General features: G+C 52.9%; 1 protein-coding gene across 7 annotated transcripts in view; it reads left to right on the forward strand.

The window, feature by feature from the left end:
- Positions 1-22530, forward strand: part of SIPA1L3 (signal induced proliferation associated 1 like 3) — a 214493-nt gene that overhangs the window by 120641 nt on the left and 71322 nt on the right. For all 7 annotated transcript variants that reach the window (XR_010382352.1, XM_064489288.1, XM_064489293.1 and 4 more), the window contains 6 exons: positions 2147-3956; positions 5272-5402; positions 13075-13263; positions 14134-14308; positions 17339-17442; positions 19925-20082. Coding sequence is in view for 6 of the 7 variants with exons in the window: in XM_064489288.1 (XP_064345358.1) it covers positions 2456-3956; positions 5272-5402; positions 13075-13263; positions 14134-14308; positions 17339-17442; positions 19925-20082 (2258 nt within the window). In the remaining variant the exon portion in view is untranslated. The remainder of the gene's footprint in view (positions 1-2146; positions 3957-5271; positions 5403-13074; positions 13264-14133; positions 14309-17338; positions 17443-19924; positions 20083-22530) is intronic.

A 22530-nucleotide genomic window follows, 5' to 3' on the forward strand; every position in this document is an offset into this window, starting at 1 on the left:
AAAGATCCCATCACTAGGCGTCCCCATTCCTGCAGGGCTCGGTTGCAGGAGCTGAGGCCCAGTGCGCTTTTCAGAAGCAGCCTCACCTGGCCCCAGGCCTGTCTCCCTTAACCACCCCAGCCCTGGGGACTTGCAACTTTCTGCCCCTTCTCCACCCCTTCCCCGCAGTGTCTTCAGGAATATTTCTGTGCTCCTGTGCTGATGGGGAACCAGGAAGAGGGTGTGCTATTGCTCCCCACCCCCACTTCTCCCCTCACCTGGTTCTCATTTTCTCTGAGGCTGTAGGCCCCCCTCTCTGTTTGGCTCCATGAATCTTCTTCATGCTTCACCTCGGTCCCTCTCTGCCAGCTAACTTCATACCTGTGGGCACGAGATATGAAATGTGCATACACGTACACACACACTCACACACAGGACGTGTCCACTCCTCACTCAGAAAGTACCAACAGTCACTGACCACAATGACCATGTCCAGCTCCACCATCCAAGGGGAAGAAAAGTTGTTGGTCATCTTGAGTCAGACGCCCAGCCCAGCCTAGCCCAGCCCAGCACTCCACTGCCCTGAACAGAATCTGCTCTGTTGGCAGGAGAAAGGGGCACAGCTGGTGGGACAGGTTCTGCCACAGGCCATGATCCACTTTCCTCTTCCTTCCCCGCCAAGGGTTTCATCTTCCAGAAGCTCAAGGTAGAGACAAAGGGAAAGGACCTTGCAGAGTACGTTGCTGGGCAGAATGACCTCCCCTCCCCAGAGGTCTGCACGTCAGGATTGCTTACACATCAGGTTAGGAATGGGCTGTCTGTTCACTCATTCGTACACTAAATAGTGAGCAAGTATCCTGGACACTATTCCTGGGGCTGGGGGCTACGTCATTGAACAACACAGACCCCCCTGCCATTCTGGAATATTGTTTAGTGATGGAGATAGTAAATAGATGATGAAGAAACTAATTTCAGTTAGTGGTTAACTGCTAAGGAAAAAGAAGAAAGCAGAGTGTGTGTCAGAGAAAGGCTTTGAGGAGATAGGACTTAGAGTGGTTCGGGAAGGTTTCCCTGAAGAGTGGGCATCAGGCGAGGGAACCAGCCTGGTGAAGAACCGAGGAGGGACACCCACATATCCCAGATGGGGCTTCATATGTCAGACGAACAGAGAAGAAGGCCAGTGTGATAGGATCTTAGTCTGGGCTGGGGAGAGGCATCAGGGAGACTGGCCAGTCCTGTGCGGCTCGTAGGCCAGCAGAGGGAATTAAGATTTTATTCTACTGCAATAAGAAGCCACTGGGGACATCTCAGCAAAGTAGTGACAGGAGCTGATCTCTCAGCCCTCATAGTATCTATTAATCACGTAGATTTCTGGAGACATTCCCTCCCCCAAGTCCACCAGTGCTCATGGTGATTCCTCCAATGTTTTTGCTTCCTTTCTGGCAGGGTGGCTGGTCAGGTAGACAACAGTGCAGCCTCTGCGTACAGCCACCAGTAGACAGGACTCATAGGGGCAGAGGAACATGTTCATTGACACCACAGGGAAAAGTCAGCCAGGTCCTCAAAAGTGGGAAGCTCCACAGGACAAGTGACCCTTTCCTTCCACAAGTAAATAGCGTCAAAATGGGAGGAGGAGGGGCTGTAGAGTAGAGAAGACTTAAGCAGAATACAGGTCTTAACTTGGATCCTGATTTGAACAAAACAACTCTTAAAAAGACACCTTTGAGACAACAGGGGGGAAATGTATTCAGACGAGGTAACACATGACATTAAAGAATTCTTATTTAACTATGTGGGTATGAGAAAAGTATTGTGGGTTTGTTTTTTTTTTTTTTTTTGAAGGCCTTATCTGCTCAAGATACAGGCTAAAGTATTTATAGGTGAAATGGCCTGATGTCTTGGATTTATTCTAAAATATTCTGTCAGAAACAAAGCAGAGGAGTGGGGAGACAGATGAAACAAGAATGGCAAATAGTCGGTGGTGTTGAAACTGATGGGTTTTGGGTATGTTTGAAAATTTCTGCTTTTGGGTATGTTTGCAAATTTCCATAATAAAAAGGTTTGTTTTTTTTTCAATGAGTAAAACTGTCCAAAAAAATACCCAAAAAAGGTCATTCTCTGGGAGCAGTAACGTCACATCTCACCTTTGCCTTTTCTCCCTTTTCAGCATGGCGGGGAAGGCACCCCTGCAGCCTGCTGGCCTTGGCGCACATCTGCTGCTTGCTCTGTCCTGCTGAGCCACTCAGTCTGGAGCCCGCGGGACAGCGCCTGCCTCGCGAGGTTGTCCTGGCTCAGTTTTCCACAGCGATGGTGGAGAACTGGACTTCACAGTCTCACAACCTTCCCGTCAGGCTTCAGGGACCAGCATCCTTCATCCTGGGACTGGTGGCCCTGAACAATGGCTGAGGGACAGGGGACCCCATAAAGTTAGTCTTCGGCTTAACAGGGGCCAGTAGCACTCCAGAACCCGTGGACTATGACCACCTATCGGCCCATTCCCAGCGATGGTGTGGACCTGGCAGCCAGCTGTGGGGCCAGGGCCGCCGATGTCCTCCCTGGGCCGCACACAGGGGACTTCACTCCCATGGGATTCTGGGTCCAGAACGGCAGCATGCCCCAACCTGTGGGCGAGAGCCCCGCCAATGCCACAACCCGCCCCAGTCCCACCACCCCCGCGGTGCCCAAGATGGGTGTGCGCGCAAGAGTGGCCGACTGGCCGCCCAAGCGGGAGGCCCTGAGAGAGCAGAGCAACCCCAGCCCCTCACAGGACACAGACGGCCCAAAAGCCACAAAAGTGGCCCATTCAGTGAGGAACATTCAGAACGGACAGCCCCCCACCGGCACACCCACTTCCTCAGGGTCCAAAGCCTTCCACCGACTCTCCAGGAGGAGGTCGAAAGATGTGGAATTCCAAGACGGGTGGCCCCGGTCCCCCGGAAGGGCTTTCCTCCCGCTGCGGCACCGCAGCAGCAGCGAGATCACCCTCAGCGAGTGCGATATGGAGGACGCAGCAGAGCCCCGCGGGGCCCGGCACACCGGGGCACTGCCCCTGTTCCGCGAGTACGGGAGCACGTCCTCCATCGACGTGCAGGGCGTGCCCGAGCAGAGCTTCTTCGACATCCTCAATGAGTTCCGCAACGAGCAGCCCGAGGCCCGGGGCGCCCAAAACCTCTCCGAGCTCCTGCGGCCTGATCCTGGCCCACACCTCGCTGGGGGCGGCAGCGGAGCCAAGGGGGACGCCCGCAACGGGCAGCCCGCCAAGGACGGCCTTCTGCCACTGCAGCCGGTGAAGGAGAAGGAGAAGGCCCGGAAGAAGCCGGTGCGGGGCCTGGGCGGCGGGGACACGGTGGACTCGTCCATCTTCCGGAAGCTGCGGAGCAGCAAAGCGGAGGGCGAAGCGGCTCGGTGCCCAGGGGAGGCTGAGGACGGCCGGAGCCCCCCGGAGGCCAGCAGGCCGTGGGTCTGCCAGAAGAGCTTCGCCCACTTCGACGTGCAGAGCATGCTGTTCGACCTCAATGAGGCGGCCGCCAACCGGGCGTCCACGGCCCAGCGGCGGAACACGACCACAGGGGCCTCGGCCGCCTCTGCCATGGCCTCCCTCACGGCGTCGCGGGCGCACGGCCTCGGCGGCCTGGACCCCGCCTTCACCAGCACGGAGGACTTGAACTGCAAGGAGAACCTGGAGCAGGACCTCGGCGACGACAACAGCAACGACCTGCTGCTCAGCTGCCCGCACTTCCGCAACGAGATCGGCGGCGAGTGCGAGCGCAACGTGAGCTTCTCCCGGGCGGCCACGGGCTCCCCGGGCGAGGGCCGCCCGCCGGAGCCAGCCCTGAGCGCCTACCGCACCAACGCCAGCATCTCGGTGCTGGAGGTGCCCAAGGAGCAGCAGAGAACGCAGAGTCGCCCGCGGCAGTACAGCATCGAGCACGTGGACCTGGGCGCCCGCTACTACCAGGATTACTTCGTGGGCAAAGGTGATGTGGGGCGCGGGCGGGCCCCAGCGTGTCTCTGAGACTCACTGCTCATTCATTCCCTCTGTGCCAGGCCCTGCCCCGGCAGCAAGTACCGGGTACGCAGTGGTGGAAAACAAAACAAAACAAAATAAACAGCCCCTGCACCTGTTTCAGGAATGAACTGGTATCTGTTCCCTGACAAGCTGGGGAGATTGTTTACCCCACTGCAGGTGCTGTTCTGATTGGGGCCAGTAATTAACACACATTATTTGAGTCTTAGATAAGCCTTTGAGTCCCAACAGCATCTCCTGAGAATAGGAAGCATCATTTAACTATTCAGAGCACTGGGATGGGAAGGAATTTCTGGCAGTGGGTAGATGGTGACTTCAGGAACTGAAGTCGAGACAGACTGCTGGTGGGCATCCACCACAAGCAGGAGATAACTTGGGTTATCCATCAGGAAGAATTGTTTGCCTGGAACAATTATAAGACAGCAGTATTTTTTTTTTTTGAAGGAGAGACAGCTGTCATTTTGGGGAGAGAAGAGACTTCCTCTGTGACTTGTTAAAGACTCTGTCACCAAAGGGAAAAAACAGTGTTTAAGTTTCCTATGGCTCTAGAAACATGGTTAGACAAGGGTGATGCTTAGGGACTTGAGTTATGGTCCTTTTCTGTGACAAACATCATGCCCTGGGGGTAGTAATAGCCATGTCCTTACTGTGTGCCCGGCTCTGTGCTAAGTGCTCCATGCGAATTAACCTATTTAATCCTCACAACAGGGCTGAGAGCTGGGTCCCTCCTTCCTGATCCCATTGTACTGATGAGAATGTTACCAAGTGACTTGGGCCATACACCTAATGAGTCGAGAGTCTGGACTTCAGCCAGGCAGGAGGCTCTCTAGACTAGAATCTAGCCACTTCACAGGCTAATTGGCAACTAAGCTGATGAACACCTGCAAATGTGGGATAACCACAATAAGGCTACTTTTATTACATGGTATGCGCTGCATTAAGCATTTTTTATTTTTCCCTTCATTTCACCCTCACATCAGCTCTGTGAATTGTGGGTTGCATGTGGGCTTCCCATGTCCCAGATGAGAGCACTGAGACTCAGGAAACTTCGTCTGTGACTGGCAGAGGTGGTGTAGTGAGGTGGGCTTTACCTCTTCTGACCTCTCCACTGAGTGTGGCCATGACCAGGCATGAGGTTTGTGTGACCAGGACCCCACGAGTTGCACCAGAGCCTTCCCCAGCTGTCCCCTCAGCAGGCCAGCCATGGGACATCACCCCTCCTTCCTGGAGAGCTGACTCTGAACTTCCCTGCTCTTCCCTCTCAGAGCATGCCAATTACTTTGGTGTGGACGAGAAGCTGGGGCCCGTGGCCGTGAGCATCAAGCGGGAGAAGCTGGAGGACCACAAGGACCATGGGCCTCAGTACCAGTACAGGATCATCTTTCGGACCCGTGAGGTAGGTCCCCATCACTTCCATTATTATTATGTAAATAAGAGCCACTTGCATCTGTAAGCCCTTATACTTGCCAGGTTCTGTGGACAAGTGCTTCCCCTGCTTCACCTCTTATAAGCCTTCCAACAACCTCAAGAGAGCAATCCTGTGAGTCCCCCCATTTTGCAGAAGAGAATACTAAGACTCAAAGACATCAGTGAGTAAGTGGCCAGGCCAGGATTGGAATCCAGTGTGCCTGACTGCAGAGCCCAAGAGTCTTTCATTTGCAAAAGATTAAGTAGGGTTAGCATAAGAAATAAAGGGAGAGATGTAGGGGCTTCTTTCAGGATCCTGAGGGGTCCTGCAGAACAGTAAGGAGAATTAAGGCAACAAGTCTCTGGCAGGGCAGGAATTGGGGAATCTCAGCAGCAGGCACTGCTGTTGATATTGATCAGCTCAGAACACTCCCTGCACTAATTCTTTCCTTCTGGCTTGGGGAGACGTCTTCCCCTGGAATGAATGTCAGTGTGGCTAGGGAACAAGGCCTGTTGGGGGCACCCTGCTCGAAAATGACTCTAACTTGTAAGTGGCGGAAATCTACTTCTGTCTGGTTTAAGCCAGAAATAGAATTCCTTGGTTCACGTAACTGCAAATCCAGGGGTAGGGATAGCTTCAGGCATAGCTGGACCCAGGCACTGAAATGACGTCACCAGAACTCTGCCGCCTTATCGCTCTTGATCAGCTGGCTCTGCTGCTTTTTTTTGCATTGTTAATGTCACACTATTCTGCCACCAATATGCTCTCTCTATGTCATGGGAAAATAGAGACTGGCTGCTCAGATCTTCTCCGTCTTTATACTTTCTCCACTAGACTCTTACCTCCTCAATCTCTGGGAAGGACTCTGATTGGCTCTGCTTGGATCACAAGCCCACACCCTGGGCTAGTCATCAGGGATGACAGAGGAAACTGGCTAGATCTAGGTCATGTGCTCTACCCTGGGTCCGGCAGCTGGGCAGGGCACTGTGATTGACAGTTCTGTCAGAGCCACCTGGAGGTGGTGGTGAGGCAGTTCCTAGCAAAAGGAGGGGAGCTCAGCCAGCAGCAATGATGGAGACTTCCAAAGACCCAAAAGGAAGACCCTTCCAGAATGGGGCAGTCATCAGCTGGACAGGCCCCCAAGATACATCTCCCTCAGCCCTGCGTTGCCCCATCCCCCTTGGGCCTGGCCTTTGCGCAGACACAGGAACCCAGCAGGGCAGGCAGCTGTTGCCAGGGATTTTGGATATGGGGCCAGCCAAGCCTGGACCTCATCCAGACCGGCAGATGCTGCACCAAGGGCCGCAGCCCCATCCCCTCATGCAGGCCTTCCCGCTGAGAGGGAGCGGGATGACACAGAGGCTCTGTGGCTGCCTCAGGGAGGCAGCCCCCGAAACTTGGTGCCCCAGACCACAGGTGGTCACTGGCCCCTTGTCTCCCCAGCGCCCTCCTCCCTCTCCTCGCCGCTCTGGCCAGATGAGCACCAGGGCAGGCTGTGAGGTGACAGCTGCCAGGTGAAATGACAATGGCAGTCATATACTAACAAGTGATGTTGCAGCTGGTTTGCTTAATGCTGTGTGTCAGGCGTTTCCTGTGCCTGTTCTGTATATTCGCTCACTTAAATGTCATGACAGTTCTACGATGATGGCACTGCTCTCCTCATTCACAGATGATGAAGCAGGCACAGAGAGGGTAAAGGACCTGCCTAGAGCACCCCGAGTAAGTGCAAGGTGTTGGCCTCCACTCCAGCCACTGCCTGGCCGCCTCTGGGGTTCCACTGACTCAGCTCGGACTGTCCATCAGACCCATTCATGAGTTACGAACTCAACTTAGTGCCAGTGTTTTATGTTACTGGGTTTTTCCTTTTTTTAACAGAAACAGAATATTTAGAATGAATTTTTCTTTTAATACCAGACTACGTTGTACATACTGAGCATTGTGAGACTGGTGTGGAGATGCTGGGTCAGGGGGTAACATTTTTGCTGTGATTCCTATTCAGTAGGTTTGAGACTGACTTGGTGCCATTCCTGGCTTGTGACTGCTTCCGTCCACTTCGCACCCCCAGCACCCACAAAACTAGCTCTGACCCACCCCAGGCTGGGCATGGGGCCCTCGCAGCCCAAGGGCACAGTTCTGGCATTCATCCATGCCACAGAGATTCACTCAGCACCACCACCGGCCAGCCCTGTGCTGGGCACTGAGAGAACAGTAGTGAATAAGGCAGGAAAGATGCTCCTGGGACTGCATTCTCATGGGGGAGGCAGACAGTACGCAGATACCTTAGTAAATTGTACAACACGGTACATGATGGCCAAGTGGAAAGTAAAGCAAAGAAGAGAGGTAAGTGTGGGGGTGGTAAGATTTTCAGACAGGATGGTCAAGGGAGGTGTCACTGGGAAGAGAACATTGGAGTAAAAGACCTGAAGGAGATGAGAGAAGGAGCCATGTGAACATCTGGAAGGATGTCCCAGGGTGTGGGAATAGCCAGCGCAAAGGTCCCGAGGCAGGACCATGCCTGGCACAGCCACTCAACAGCTATGAAACCTTGGGCATGTGGCTTCCCTCAGAGGCTCAGTTTTCCCCACGGGAATCCCAGTCTCCCAGGACCGTGGTGTGGCCGTGGGGAGGTTGCCCATAAAAAGTAAGCCTTGCTGGGCCTGGCGCTTGGGGCCAGCCCAGTGAGGTTAGCCTTTGAGAGGGGTCTCAGTCTACTCTCCCCTTGTCACACTCCAGTCAGCCCTGTGAATTGTGGCCCACTGTGAGGTTCACAGCCACAAGCAGGTCTTTCTCTACCCTCACACACATGCAGGCCACACACATACTCAGTCCTGGGCCCAACCCCTTGCAGTGCTGCCTGTGGGGCACTCAGGCCTGAGGCCTCATCATCTGGCTGGAGGGAGGGCCTTCCTAAGGCCCTTCCTGCCGTGGAGGCAGAGCAGAGGTCCCATGGCTCACAAGCAGTAATGACAGTAGTAAGAAGAGCTGACACTTCTAGCACGCATTCGTGCCAGGCCCTGTTCTAAGTTTTACATGCACGGACCCTTTGAATCCTCTCAGTTGTCCCATGATGTGGGTCCCATTATCATCCCCATTCTACAGATGAGGACTTTGAGGCCTAGGGAGATCATCACTTGTCAGGGTCCTCCAGGGGCAGGGCCAGGATGTGGACCCGGACTTCCTGGGTCCCCAGCCCATGCTCTTAAGCACTCACCTGTTGGGTTGAGTTGGAATTCTGGCTCTGGGAACAGACAGCCTGGGGTTCGGTCTGGCTCTGCTGCTCAATAGCCATATGACATTTGGCAAGTGGCTTTACCACTAGGCACCTCAGTTTCTTTGTAAAATAGGCTTGTGCTGTTTGTCCCCTATCTACTGGGAAAGTGGGAAGGTTCTCCCGAACTGGCACACATGAGGTGATAAGTGCAGGGTGGTGAGTGCTCGGAGTGGCAGATACTGTGATGACACTGATGTTGTGGCCGTCACTCTCTCCTGAGAGGTCAGAGAGCCGTGCTGGCAAGCGAGGGTTGAGTTCACGGACAGAGTTCTGTCCTTCTGGCCACATGCACATTTCTCAAGCCCCCATAAACCATAGCATGGGGGCTAGAACGAGGCCCCAGGCTGTTTTCCAAGCCAGCCGGCTGGCCCACCCCAGATGGCCGCCCCCAGCCGCCAAGCAGACAGTCATGGGCCCACATCTCCCAGCAGATGGGATGTGAGCGTTGGCAGCGCTGAGCTTCCCGCCGGGGCGGGAACAGACTTGGAGCTGGGCTTCAGCACCACATGCCTAAATGAGCCCCAGACCAGGGCTGCTCTGTCCTCAGCCCCTTGCTGAGACTGTCTCTTCCAGGACATAGGGGACGCCATCTAGCCAGGGACAGTGGGTTCCCTTTGGTCCCAAACGTGACTTTCTGACAGCCTTAGTTTTGTTAGGATTAGAGGTTCGAATTTTTTTTAATTGAAAAACTAAGTCACTTAAGAATTTAAACAGTATGTAAGTGTACAAAGTAGAAAAGGGAGAATCTTGTGTTAAGTGAAAAAAGCAAGTGTAATAGTGAATCTCATTTGGAACTTCATTTATGTTCAATAGGTACCTCTGATTGTGTCATATAATCTCTAAAGCATACTGTTAAGTGGGAAAAAAAGTAGCTTCTTAGTCAAGGTTAAGATTTTTTAAAATTCTTAACTACATATATGGCTGTGTATAAATACATTTGACACATGTGTGCCTGTAACAGTGGCTCACACACATTGGGCTCTCCCTGTGTACCAGGCACAGTGGTAATAGACACTACGTGGATTATTTTACCGAGTCTTTGCAACCGTTCGCAGCAGGCACTGTTACCCCCCACCATGTCATAAACGAGGATCAAGCACAGAGAAGTTAAGCAACTTGCCCAGGGTCACACAGCTAGAGATGAAATAGAGCTGGGATTCGAACCAAGACACACTGACTCCTAAGTGACCTCCCAGGAAGAGCTCTTTGGGGGGAGTGCACCCCACACCCAGCGCAGGGAAAGACAGGGGTGCATCTGAGTCAGGAGCCGGTGGAGAGCAACCTGTGTAAATGGGAACCTCCCTGCTGACATTGGCCTGGAGGCCCTTTCTCGGCTCAGTGACATGATGCGGGTCATCAAAGGTCAGAGCACACAGGGTCTTGCAGGCTGAGCAGTGAGTCTAGATTTTATTGGGAGAGAGATGGAAAGCTGTCAGCCAGTTCTGTGCAGAAGAGAGATATGATCTGACCCATGCTGCTAGGAAAAGAATGGACTGGAGTAGGGTAGGGTTGGGGTAGGTGCGGGGAGACCAGGAGAAGGCTGCTGTCCCAGTCCACGTAGGACATGACAGTGGACGGGACCAGGTGGAGGGTAGCGGTGCCCTACTTATTATCCCCAGCAGGGAAGGGAAAGCTGGGAGCTTTTCAAGTAATGGCTTTTGGTCAAGTCTTTGGTCAAGTCAAGCCAAAAAAGTGATGGTAGGCCACCTGTCCCCAGTGTGGAAGAGAATGAGGATTTCTGGTCCACGCTGTCCCTTTGCCCCAGCAGAGGGCGCTGTGGGGCAGTGTCAGCGGGATACAAAGACGCCGATCCTGTCGGTGCATTAATCAAAATCCATAATCCCACGGCCACCCAAATTGGCAGGGCAAAACAATATCCGATATCCTTGCTTTTCATGATGTTTCAAGACTACCCTACTTGTGATAAAAAAGATGTGATAAAAGAGTTTATTAGTTACCAAGGCCAGAACTGGGAACACCCAACCATGAGATCATTTCATTCCTTCCACCCGTGCCTCTTGCCCAGGTCCTGTTTGGCAAGGGTGGGCTGTGTGCTTAGAGGCAGTGTCATGACGCGTTACTTTTGCCGTCTCCTGTGTTTTGACTTAGGGTGAGCATGTTTTTCCAGTTAACACTGATCCTGCTTCGTCTTTAAACCGTAGCCCCGAGTGCATTTTGGGTACTTCCAACAATCCCGTGGAGGGAGTCTTTTCCCTGGTCCTGCCCAGACACCCTGCTGTGCCATCTCCCTGTGATGCTGGAGCCACAGGGCCTTGCCCGGAGCGTGGCAGAGCCTGGTGCCTGCAGCACCTCGTGGATGAAAGAGTGAGCCAGTGGGACTGAGGACGGAAAGCAGTGGGGCTCTCAGACAGGGCTAGCAGGGTGTTAATTGGTACAGCCGCTTGGAAAACTATTTGGCAGTTCAGTAAAACGGAAGATGAACATGCCTGGCGATTCAGCAGTTTCTCTCCTAGGTATAAACCCAGAAGGAAATGTGTTGGTGTGCTCCGAGAGGTGCTTCCATGAATGTTCCTAACAGCACTGTTCACAGTTGTCAAACACTGGAAACAGTTTCCGTGCTTATCCACAGTAGAATGGATTTGATCCATCATGGTAAAAACGTCAGCCTCCTGCAGCAGCATGGTCGAATCTCATATCCATAGTGTTACGAGAAAGAAGCCAGATATAAAAGAACACAAAAGGCACGAAGCTCAGAAACAGGCGGAAATAAATTATGGTGTTAAAAGTCAGGACAGCATTGCCTTTGGTGGAGGTGGCAAGGGGCACAAAAGTGTTTCTGGAGGCTGGAAATAACTGTATTTCTTCAGCTGGGTGGTGATTACCTAGGTGGTCACTCTGATAATTCCTTGAACTGTCCTTATGTGTCATGTACTTTTCTGTATGTGGATTATATTTCACAGTTTTAAAAAAAATGTCAAAGAGAAAAATCATAGCTTTGGAGAAGTCAGACCTGGGTTGGAATCCTGGTTCAGCCACTTAGCTGTGGTGATCTCGCATAAGGCACATGACCTCTCGGAGCTTCAGTTTTCTTGTCTGTAAAATGGAGATAGTAAAATCTCCCCTGAGCAGACCTGTACATATAGTTTGAGAACTTACTGTCTGAAATACAGCACAGTGAACTATGTCTTCGTAAATGTGACTTTGTTATTAACATGGATCAGTCAGAAATTGCTTTGTCTGCAAAGTAACAGAAAACCTGACTAATTATAGCTAAAACAAATACGAGGTTATTTTATTTATCTAACAAGAAGTCTGGAGGTAGGCAGCTGTGAGGATTGACTTCTGTGAGATTTGTTGCTCTTGTTGTCTCTCCTTATGATCACGAGATGGCTGCCACAGCTCCAAACATCTCACCCTCACACCAATGTCCTTAGAAAAAAACGGGCAGGTGGAAAGGGGCTTTCCTTTGACCAGGGAAGAAAATCTGCCCCTAGATGTCCTCCCAAGCTGGATTCCCCTCACATCTCGTTGCCTGGAATTAGTCATGTGGCTGCTGTGGGTAAACTTGGAAAGCAACATCTGGGAAAAGGGAATGAGATGGCTGTGACTGGCTTGACTAAAGGTTTCCATCCCTGGCTGCACATCAGGATCATCTGCGTAGTATTAAAAGGGCGACGAGGTGGGGAGTGGGGAGAGAAGGAGAGTGTATAATGGGGGTGTGTGTGTAAATATATACGTATACAAATATGTAAGTGTACGTATACAGACATACATGCCAGGGCCTCACCACAGACCAACCAAATCAGAATCACCAGTGGTGATTTTGTCAGAAAACCAGGTTGAAAACCAGTGCCACAAATCAAGATCCATGATGGTACCCGATGTCCGAGACAGGCCCGTATTCTACATAAGAACTTATGGTAATTAGTATACATGTAATATTATTATGATATGACAGTAAGCATGTGTGTTTGAGTGCCCACCTCGTGGGGCCTGTTTTATTCATTCTACCTCTTATTACCTGACAGACTCATCTCCCCACCTGCGTGTCAGCTTCAGGAGGACGGGGGTCTTTGTTTTACTCACTGCACTTAGGAGGCACTCAGTCAGTACTTGTTGAACAAAGAAGGCTGTTCCATCCCCTGTCTCGTTTAGTCCTCCCATCACTCCTTGGGGGCTGTGATAATGTCACTGTACCCATTTCACAAAAGACGAAGCTGAGGCTGGGGATAGCAAGTCACGTGGTCGAGCTCACACAACCAGGAGGCAGCAAGTTCAAGTCCTGATCCAGACCCGGTGCTTTCCAGCCCGAGAACCCCCAGCTACTGACCATCACACATGTCACTTTGAGAGCAGGACAGCCTCTTGTGTTCTGATCCCTTCCTGGGTCCTGGGAGCCTCTTCACCTTCCTTCTCTCCCTCGAACAGCTCATCACCCTGCGGGGCTCCATCCTGGAGGACGCCACACCCACGGCCACGAAGCACGGGACCGGGCGGGGCCTGCCCCTGAAGGACGCCCTGGAGTACGTCATCCCCGAGCTTAACATTCACTGCCTTCGGCTGGCTCTCAGCACGCCCAAGGTGACGGAGCAGCTGCTGAAGCTCGACGAACAAGGGGTGAGCTGGGGGCCAGGTGGGGGCAAGGGGCACTGGGCCAGCCGCCTACAGCCCCCTTCCAGCAGCTCCTTCTGTCTTGGGCACTTTTTTTTTTTCTCCAGAGAACAGAAACCCACGCAAGCTAGTTTCAGTAAAAGCAAGGATCTACTATCAAATTCTGGGGTGCCAAGAGCAGGAATGGGACTGGGTCCCAGCAGGGAGATAGTCTAGGCATGAGACAGCCCCCAGGTTCGTGTGTGTGTGAGTGTGTGTTACCTCTCCCTCTCTGCATACTGCCTCCCTCCGCTTCTCTCGCCCTCCCACAGCTCGACTTGGTGTTAGGGTTACAGCCACACGCAGACCCCAGCTAGCTGACTCTCGGTCCCGGAGCCCCTCTGACTGGCCCGCGCTTAGATCAAATGACTGTCCGTGGTCTAATCACCAATGACCACAGGAATCAGGGATACACAAAATAAACACTTACCAGGGGCCCATCCTGTAAAAGACAACATGGACTATACAGAGCTCTCCAGAATTTCCTCTTGCGGGACCTTAGCCAGTTCCAGTCCACCTCTTGCAGGAAGCTGGCCAAGGTGACAGTCTCTTTCACTCGAGAGAGTGGATGGCCGGCCGCCCTCCGCTTTGTGTGGAAAGCGCGAGAACAGTGGCATGGGCACCTTGTGGTACCTCTGGAATGGCAGGGAGGGAGAGGGACAGTTGGGACAGACGGACAGTTGCCCCTACACCTGTTTCCTCCCTCTGGCTGTGGTACTGAATTCCTGAGGGACCCCAGCAGCTCCCCGGGCCCTGCGCCCGAGAAAGCCCCCTTTGTTCCATTCCCTCCGCCGTCTCTGCCTGGCCTGCTCCACAAAGCCGCTCTCGCCCCTGCAGCTCTGCCGGAAACACAAAGTGGGCATCCTGTACTGCAAGGCCGGCCAGAGCTCGGAGGAGGAGATGTACAACAACGAGGAGGCCGGCCCGGCCTTCGAGGAGTTCCTCTCCCTGATCGGGGAGAAGGTCTGCCTAAAGGGCTTCACCAAGTACGCAGCGCAGCTGGATGTCAAGAGTAAGTGGCCTCGCGGTGCAGCCGGTCAGGTCACGGGAGCCCCAACTGCGCTCTCATCTTGTGGGCAGAGGTCAAGAGGCCTGGTCACACCCGGGCCAGGACATGGGACAGCGGGAGCTCGAGGACTCCGCTGGTGGGAGTACAGGGAGTGTAGCCACTTTGGAGAACGGAGCAGCATATGCTAGTAAAGCTGGAGATTCACCCACTCTGGGTCTCAGCACCCGCCCTCCCAGACATATCCTCCGAGGTCACCTGCCCGTGCTCACCGGGAAACGTCCTGAGTGTCCGGCATGGGGCCCAGCACGTGGGCAGAGCCATGGCAGGTCCCACGGCACAGTGCCCTGTGGCGGGCAGCCTGGAGGAGCGCCACGGGCTGGATGCTGAGCATGGACAGTGGGTCTCCAAGGAGCGGGTGCTGAATGAATCACGCCTTTCACACAGCAATTATTTTAAAAGCACACTCAACAACATATTGTATGGAGATTTGTTCTCATACAGTGAAACTAAAGGAAAACCAGGCAGTGACAGACACAGTGTTCAGGGTAGCGGTTACCTCTCCAGGGAGAAGGCAGATGTAACTAGAAAATGATACTCAGGTTACAGTATTGGTGGCGGGCTGTTTCTTAAGGCAGGTGGCAGGTACAGCATGTTCTTTGTATGCATACATGTATGTTGTTTGTGTGTGATATATGGCATTGAAATGTTTTGTGATGAGAGGTTTTGGGGAGATGGATGGGTGACCCTGTGAACTGGTGGCACAGCCCCCCTGGGGAGAGGACTGCCCATTGTCCTGGGGGGTGGACTCCCGTTGGGTTAGTTGCTCAGGCTGAGTTGGAAAGCCCTGATCAGTCGTCCTGGCTTGCTCACGATCGCTCGCTCTTTATGTTGCCTGGCCAAGCCTCAGTGTCCTTATCCGGAAAGTGGAGGCGCAGGTGAGAGACCGGCCTAGAGAGATGGGTGACATGCTGAGCACGTGCCAGTGGCTGTCGTCCTCATCATCTTCACCTCCATGGCTGAAGGAGGCAGTAGGAGGAATAAGCATGTTGTTTTGCCCATTGCTGGCTTTGTGGTCTTGGGTAGGAGAGCCTCCGCCTCTCCCCGCCCTGGTTTCCTCCTCTGTAATGTTTCCCCTGGGAGCACGGTGTGGAGCCCAGCCGGGTCTGTGCAGCCCCCCAGAGCTCTGAGGGTGGGTGCTGTGGGCAGGGTGCCGACAGGGTAGGGGGCTGCTCGCTCCACGCCCAGTGCACAGGAGCCACAGCGAGTATGAGCACTAACACTGTAGGTGGTGTTCCTTCCTGCGCTCGGGTGGGCAGTACACTCAGCACAGGAGTGGGAGACCTGTTATCCCCCTTCTCAGACAGGCGTCTGCTCCCCACAAAATCTTGCCCCTTCACTGGGTTGCTGTGAGGGTCAGGCGCCCAGTGTAGCACCTCACAGAGAACTAGTGCTCACATGAACATCAGCCACTGCTGTGTGGCCCGTATGGGAAGCAGATTTTCTCCAAGGGCCCCAGGGAACTGTGCTCCCGGCCAGTCTCCCCAGCTAACAGGCAGGGGTGCCCCGGCTTCACGGCCACCTGGAGCACACCGGGCTCTGGCACTGGCCAACCATGGCTGCAGTGACCTCACCCATCACAGCTTCTCCACTAGCACATAAGCCCCCAAGACCAGGGACTCCTCTGTCTATTTCACTGTTTCCCCAGCACGTACAATTAAATGAAGCGGGTGGACGTCAGTGCCCCAAAGGGCCAAGAAGTGATTTCCAGGGGTGCGTGTGACATTCTGGAGTTGTTTACGGCCGAGTTTATGGGTTGGCTCGTGCATCCAGCAGAGACAGCCTCCTGGCTGCCTTCCCTGGGCAGGAAGGGGCTGTTCACAATGATGCAGGCACCTGACCCCATGTTGGGGCTAGGCCTTGAGAACATGGCATGTGACCTGAGAAGGGTGAGTGGGAATAAAATAGGCAACGAGGGAAAAGCATTCCAGGCAAAACAAAAAACAGCCCGGGCAAAAAGCCTTGAGGTCTAAAGGCTGTTGTTCAGGGAATTAACATGAAGCATGAAGTGACGGAGGCAGGCGGGGTTCTCTGCAGGGCCTTTAGGGCTGAAGATTAGAGATTCCGATCTGTTTCCTATGAGAAGTTCGAAACCCACAAGAGGCAGCATCGAATACAGTTAAGAAAACACTCTGGAGTCAGACAGCCTGAGTTTCAGTCCAGACTCCACTGCTCACTGCAGTATGTGTAACCTTGGGCAGGTTGCCCACTCCCTGTGCCTCAGTTTCCCCCTCTGAAACATGGTGCCCACGAGCAGGTATGCTTCTCCCTGAGATGTGCCTCCCATTAGAGATGAACAGTGTCCTGACTGTCATGATTATTGTTTCCTTCTTTTCTTCATAGTTTTGCTACCTGTATATGCGTTTCTAAATAATAGAATTTGCCTGTCTGGGAACATAATGTGAATGGAATCATACAGTCTGTGCTCCTTTGTGTCTGGCGAATTTCATTCAGCATTGTATCTGTGGGATTCGCCTGTGTTGTGGCCGTGACTCATTCCTTTTCATGGTGGTGCATTTCTCCACGGTGTGAATATACCTGTTTATTCTCTCCTTGGACTGACATTTGAAAATACTGGCACTCGTATCTCGGGGCACCTGTGTACGATTTCTCTGGGCTGTGATCCTAGGAGATGAAGTGTTTGTTGGTCCATCACTTAAGCCTACCTTTAGGTTCAGTAGATAGTACTAAAAAGTTTTCCAAAGTGGTTGTACCAATTTACACACCTAACCAGCCACATAAAGGATTCCAACCGCTCCACATCCTTACCAGCCCTGGACACTGTCAGAGTTTTAAATGTTGACCAGTCTGGTGAGTGCTTAACGTAAGGTTTCCTTTTTTATCTAAATTTATTTAATTTTAAAGGGTGGAGTTAAGTGAAAACGTCAAGTTAAAAACTAACACAGATGGCATGTGGGATATGGCAAAAGCTCAGAGGTTTTGGAAACGTGGTGCTAACTGGTGTATCTGTTTCAGCCGACTCCACGGGAACCCACTCCCTCTACACGACATATCAGGACTACGAGATCATGTTCCACGTCTCCACCCTGCTCCCTTACACCCCCAACAACAGGCAACAGGTCAGTGGGGCCCAGGGTGGGGGGCCCCAAATGATTTCCAGCTGATGCATGGCTGAGCCCTGAGACATTCTCCTTCCGCACTGCAGTTAGCTGGCTGCCTGCCCAGCATTGGCTCTCCTGGGACCATCCTGTGCAGCAGGTGGGGGCCTTTGGCCCTGGAGACCCTCTGCACCACAGCCAATCACCTGGGGGTTGGAGACTAGATCAAGTGTCATTTGATGTTAGCTTTTTTCTAGCTGTTTCTTGGCCACCCTGCTACCCCAGCTCCCCTCAAGGGTCTCTTGAGTCATCAGGGGTCCTGTGGGGGTAAAAAAGGTAAATCAGTCAACATTAGTTCGACTGCAAGTGACAGAAGCATAAATTAAATTAGCAGAAGTGAAAAATGGGATCTACTGGATTATGTAACTTACAAGTACTAGGAGAGGGGTAGCTTTAGGTATGGCTGGATCCAGGGGCTCAAACAGCATTAGGAATTCTTCCCATTTCTCACCTCTGCTTTTCTTCATTGTGGCCTTATTCACAGGTCTTCCCAAGTAGTGGCAAAGATGCCCGCTAGCAACCCTCACCTTACATCCCACCACCGTAACTACCCAAGGGGAAAGAGAGCTGTGCCTTCCAGGTGTCCCAGAAGTGTTTTGGGGCTGAATCTCATTAGACCACTCACTTGCCAGAACTAAGGTGGGGATAGAATGGGCTGACTGGTCAAGCTGGAAGCCCATGCTCACCCCTAGAGAGGGTGAGTGGGGTCAGCTCAACGGGAAATGTTGACAGATATCAGGGAGATGCTTTCCCAAAGGGCATGGGCACGGCTTCCAGGAGGAGAGGGTGCTGGGTGGGCCACAACAGCTGCTGCTCACTGCCGGGAGCTCCTCTGGACACACCATGCCTACTCTGTCTGAGAGTGGTTTCTAATGAACAGAAACCCTACAGACGTTTGATGGTTTAGGGAGTATATATCTTTTTCCATTGGTACAGGTGACATTGTAGATTTTATAGGCCAAAAATGATCAAATATCAGTGATTTCAGAAGGTTCACTTAATAACCTGCTGTAGGAGCCGTGGTCTCGTTAGGCCTGAGTTGGAGTTCTTTTCTCTGCCACTTCCTAGCTGTGTGGTCTTACCTTTCTGAGCCTCAGGGCCCTCCTCTATAAAACGGATGGGATGCTGGCACCCATGTCTCAGGGTCACTGGGAGAGGACCCTGCACTCATGAACCCGAGCACGAGGCAGGGCCCGACACAGGAGGCACACAGGAAGCGAGTAGAACCTGCCCCTGGGTATTTGGGCGGCGTGGTGGGAAAAGCTTGGGTTGTAGAGTCAAGCAGAAGTGGGTTCAGATCCTGGCTCTTTCCCTCCATGGCGGAGTAACTTAGGACCCTGAGAGCCTGAGGTTTCTCATCACAGTGGGTGGGATGAGTTAATGCCTCAGGCTTGTTGTGAAGCTAAAATGTGGTTGCAGCTTTCAGATGTGGATGTAAAATGCCTCGTCCAGGGCCGGCCACAGTAAATGGGTACTTTATCCTGCAGTTTAACTTAATCCAGTGTAAAACACACAGAAAGAGCTAACTGAGCGTGGCTGGATTTCACACTGTGGGCCACCTCACATGGACTCCATGTGACTCGTGTCTGTGGACCTTATGTCACCAACAGAGATTCCTAATAGTTACTTGAAAACTAAACTTATGTAAATAAGAGCAGTGTAATTTCAGCAAGTAAATAAAGCGCCATGAATGCATCATCGCCTGCAAAGATGACAGAGTCTTTCTCAAGAACTGTGACAAGCAGGGGAGAAGGGACAGGGCTCCCATGAGCTCATCTGAAGCCACTGCCCCAACGTTCTCAACACAGATGTCCGGGGAAGGGGCCCTGCCCACGGTCTTGGGTCCAACTCCGCTGTTGTCCACAAGCATGGCCTTGAGCAGGTAGCAGGCTGCCAGCCCGTGCTCTTCTCCAACAGACATTTGTTGAGTGCCTGCTGTGTGCCGGGCACTGCTTTCGGCACTGAGGGCACAGCAGTGGGCAGCGAACAAAACAGACAAAACCCGTGTTCTCCTGGAGCTGACACTTCAGTAGGAAAAGACAGATAGGAAACCAAAGGAAGGGGGAAAGGTTGCTGTGTGCTAGGTGTTGACAAGTGTTAAGTAATGGGGGCAGAGGAGCAGAGGGGGGAGGTTGAGGGGGTGATGTCATGGGTAAGACAGTGGTGACATTTCAGCCAAGACCTGAAGGAGGGAGGGAAGGGGGAAGCCTTGTGAGATCTGGGGGAAGAAAGTTTTAGGCAGAGGGAACAGTCTATGCAGGGGCCTTGAGGAGGAGATGTTTCAGGTGGGTTTGAGGAGCAGCAGGAGGCCAGCGTGGCTGGAGCAGAGTGGGCGAGGCGGGGGGCTGCGCGGAAGGAGATGTCAGAGAGCCGAAGGGGCAGGTCGTGAGCCTCGAGCTGACCCATGACGCTTCCCTCTCCCCCTCGGTTTCCCGTTCACCAGCTCCTAAGAAAGAGGCACATAGGAAACGATATCGTGACGATCATCTTCCAGGAGCCCGGGGCGCTGCCTTTCACCCCCAAGAACATCCGCTCCCACTTTCAGCACGTCTTCATCATTGTCCGAGCGCACAGCCCCTGCACTGAGAGCGTCTGCTACAGGTAGGCGCCTCCACCGCAGCTGCGGGGAGCGCCCCGGGGCACTGCCCCCCCCCCCCCCCGCCCCAGCCCACTCCTGCGTGCACAGGAAATCACAAAAGCTGGTTGCCAGCATCCAGGCAGCGTTGGGGCAGAGGGAAGGGGGACAGCTGGCCCAGGTGGGCTGCCTCCTGCATTTCTTGTTTGTGCTTCAGTAGGGGAGCTCTGTTCACACATTCCCACACTGTCTAAGAGGGTGATTCTTAACCAGAAAGGGGCATGTCACCCCAGTTTTGATAAGGGAACCATCAGGGATTTGTATTTGCCTGGAATCTTTTGGTTGCAAGCAACAGAAAACCCATATGAAAAGGCAGTTGTCTCTGTTCTCTCATAAATGACCAGGGCAAACGCAGCTGGATGTGCCCCGCTTTCCTGTATGTTGCCTCGTTTGCTAGCAGCTCTGAGCTTAACATCTTCCCGCTGCAAATCTAGCAAAAAGAGAGCTTTCCTTTCCCAGAAAAAGCAGCCCCAGAATTGGGGCTCATTGACCTGGTTGGGATGATACACCCATCCTAGAACAAGACCACCAGGTGTGCCTGGGCCCGGGGTGCGAGGGTTGAGAGGCTACAGGAAGATGAAAAGATGGAGGCAGGGCGGGCAGGGACCCCCACCTTCAGAGGCAGAGCTGAGGGTTCTCAGTTCACAGATCAGTAAGTGACATAAGCCTCAGACTCGTTCAGCATCCTCCCCAAGGACCAGTTCTCACCCAGGGCATGGCCCACCCCAGAGAACAAATGGGAGGCTCTCTGGGTGTGGGGTGAGCACAGCTCTGTGGTCGTTGAGAACCAGCCCATCAGTAACCCAGGCCCAGGTCCAAGTCAGCACTCGTCCCTGGAGCAGCACCACAGACTGGGGAATGGGCTCCGGAGGGTTATTTTCCATTAAAAAAAATAGTTTCAAATTTAAGAGATACAAAAGGTAAAATTATTAAAAATCAAAATCCCTCTCTCACCTGTGACCCCCAACTACCCAGGTGCCTCACAGAGGCAACTACTCTTAGCAGTTTCTTATGTATCCTGAGACCTTAGGCAATTACTTACAAGTATTCCTTCTTCACCTTTTTAGTACACATGTTGGCATATCCCACACACTCTCCTGCATCCTGTATTTTTTCACTCAGCAGCCTTTGAGAACTTTGCATACCAGTCCGTAAAGTGCTTTTTCCCTCTTTATGACTGCGTACTATTCCATCATGTGGCTGCATGAGAATCTACCCCCATCCCCTATCCAGGTGTGTTTAGGTGGTTTCCTGTCTCTTGCTCTTCCAGTCCCCCCAGCAGTGAGTGACTAGTTTATACACTTGTCCAACTATACAGCTGGGAAAAGTAAATTCCCAGACATGGAGTTACTGGGTCAAAGGGTATGTGCCTAGGTGTACTGGGTGGTCTTGATGGCTTTGCCAGAGTCTGCCAGTTTATTCTCTCAGCCAGGACTGTGAGAGAAGGGAGGGGGATTCCAATGTGCAGCCCTTGCTGTTGACCACCAGGCTGGATGTGCTGCCCAGGGGCCCCTGGGAGCCAGCACACTGCAGCACAGGCCCCGGCCTGAGGTCCCCTCCGCACACCCATTTGTTCCTGAGACATGGCAGCAGCTGCAAGGGGCTGCACCTCCAGGCTCTCTGTGGGCCTGAGGTTACTTTGATGATGTCCAGTGTTCCTCAACCGCTCAAAGGTCGCCCTGGTGAACAGAGGTGGAGTTGTTCCGAAGCACGTGCGCACATACACACACACACAGGAGGCCGCCCTCTCATAGCACATCAGAGGTAGGGAGCTGCTGGCTGGGCTCTTCTCCCCTTTCTCCTAACTGTGAGCTCCCCTCTCCTCCCGGGGTTGTCACAGGAGCCTGCGGCCCACCTCCCACCTTCCCAGGCCAGCCCTTTCATGGCTTCCAGAAGGATTTTTCTCCCGACACACAGAGCTTTCTTGTTTTTTGCAATTTAATTTGAAAGATTTTTATTATGCAACATTTTAAACATTCTGAAAAGTACAGAGAATAATATAACAGACAGCCATGTGCCTACCACCAGATCTAACAGATGTTAACATTTTGCCATACTTGCTTCAGCTCTCTCTTTATTTTTGAAGAAAGAAAATGTTAGAGAGACAACCCAAGCTGCCCCCTCTCGCAACCCCTCTCCTCCCCTTCTCTCTTTCCCCACCGGCAGCTGCTCTCTGGACAGACCTACCCCTGTCTTCCCGTGTCCCCAGACACCTTTGTTACAGAATTCGTCACACTGTAGGAACAAGCTGTTGATGTGACTCTTGCCTCCCTTGAAGGTCACCCCAGGTCGTACTCCCTTCAGACATCTGTCCTGGGGTGGCACTTGCTGTGTACACAGCCCTCAAGACCCTTTTGCTGACTAGACCGGTGTCTGGCCCAGGGTGTAGGCCCTGAGAAAATAGTTGTTGAATA

This window comes from Camelus dromedarius, chromosome 9, assembly GCF_036321535.1.
Source record: "Camelus dromedarius isolate mCamDro1 chromosome 9, mCamDro1.pat, whole genome shotgun sequence".
Lineage (NCBI taxonomy): Eukaryota > Metazoa > Chordata > Mammalia > Artiodactyla > Camelidae > Camelus > Camelus dromedarius.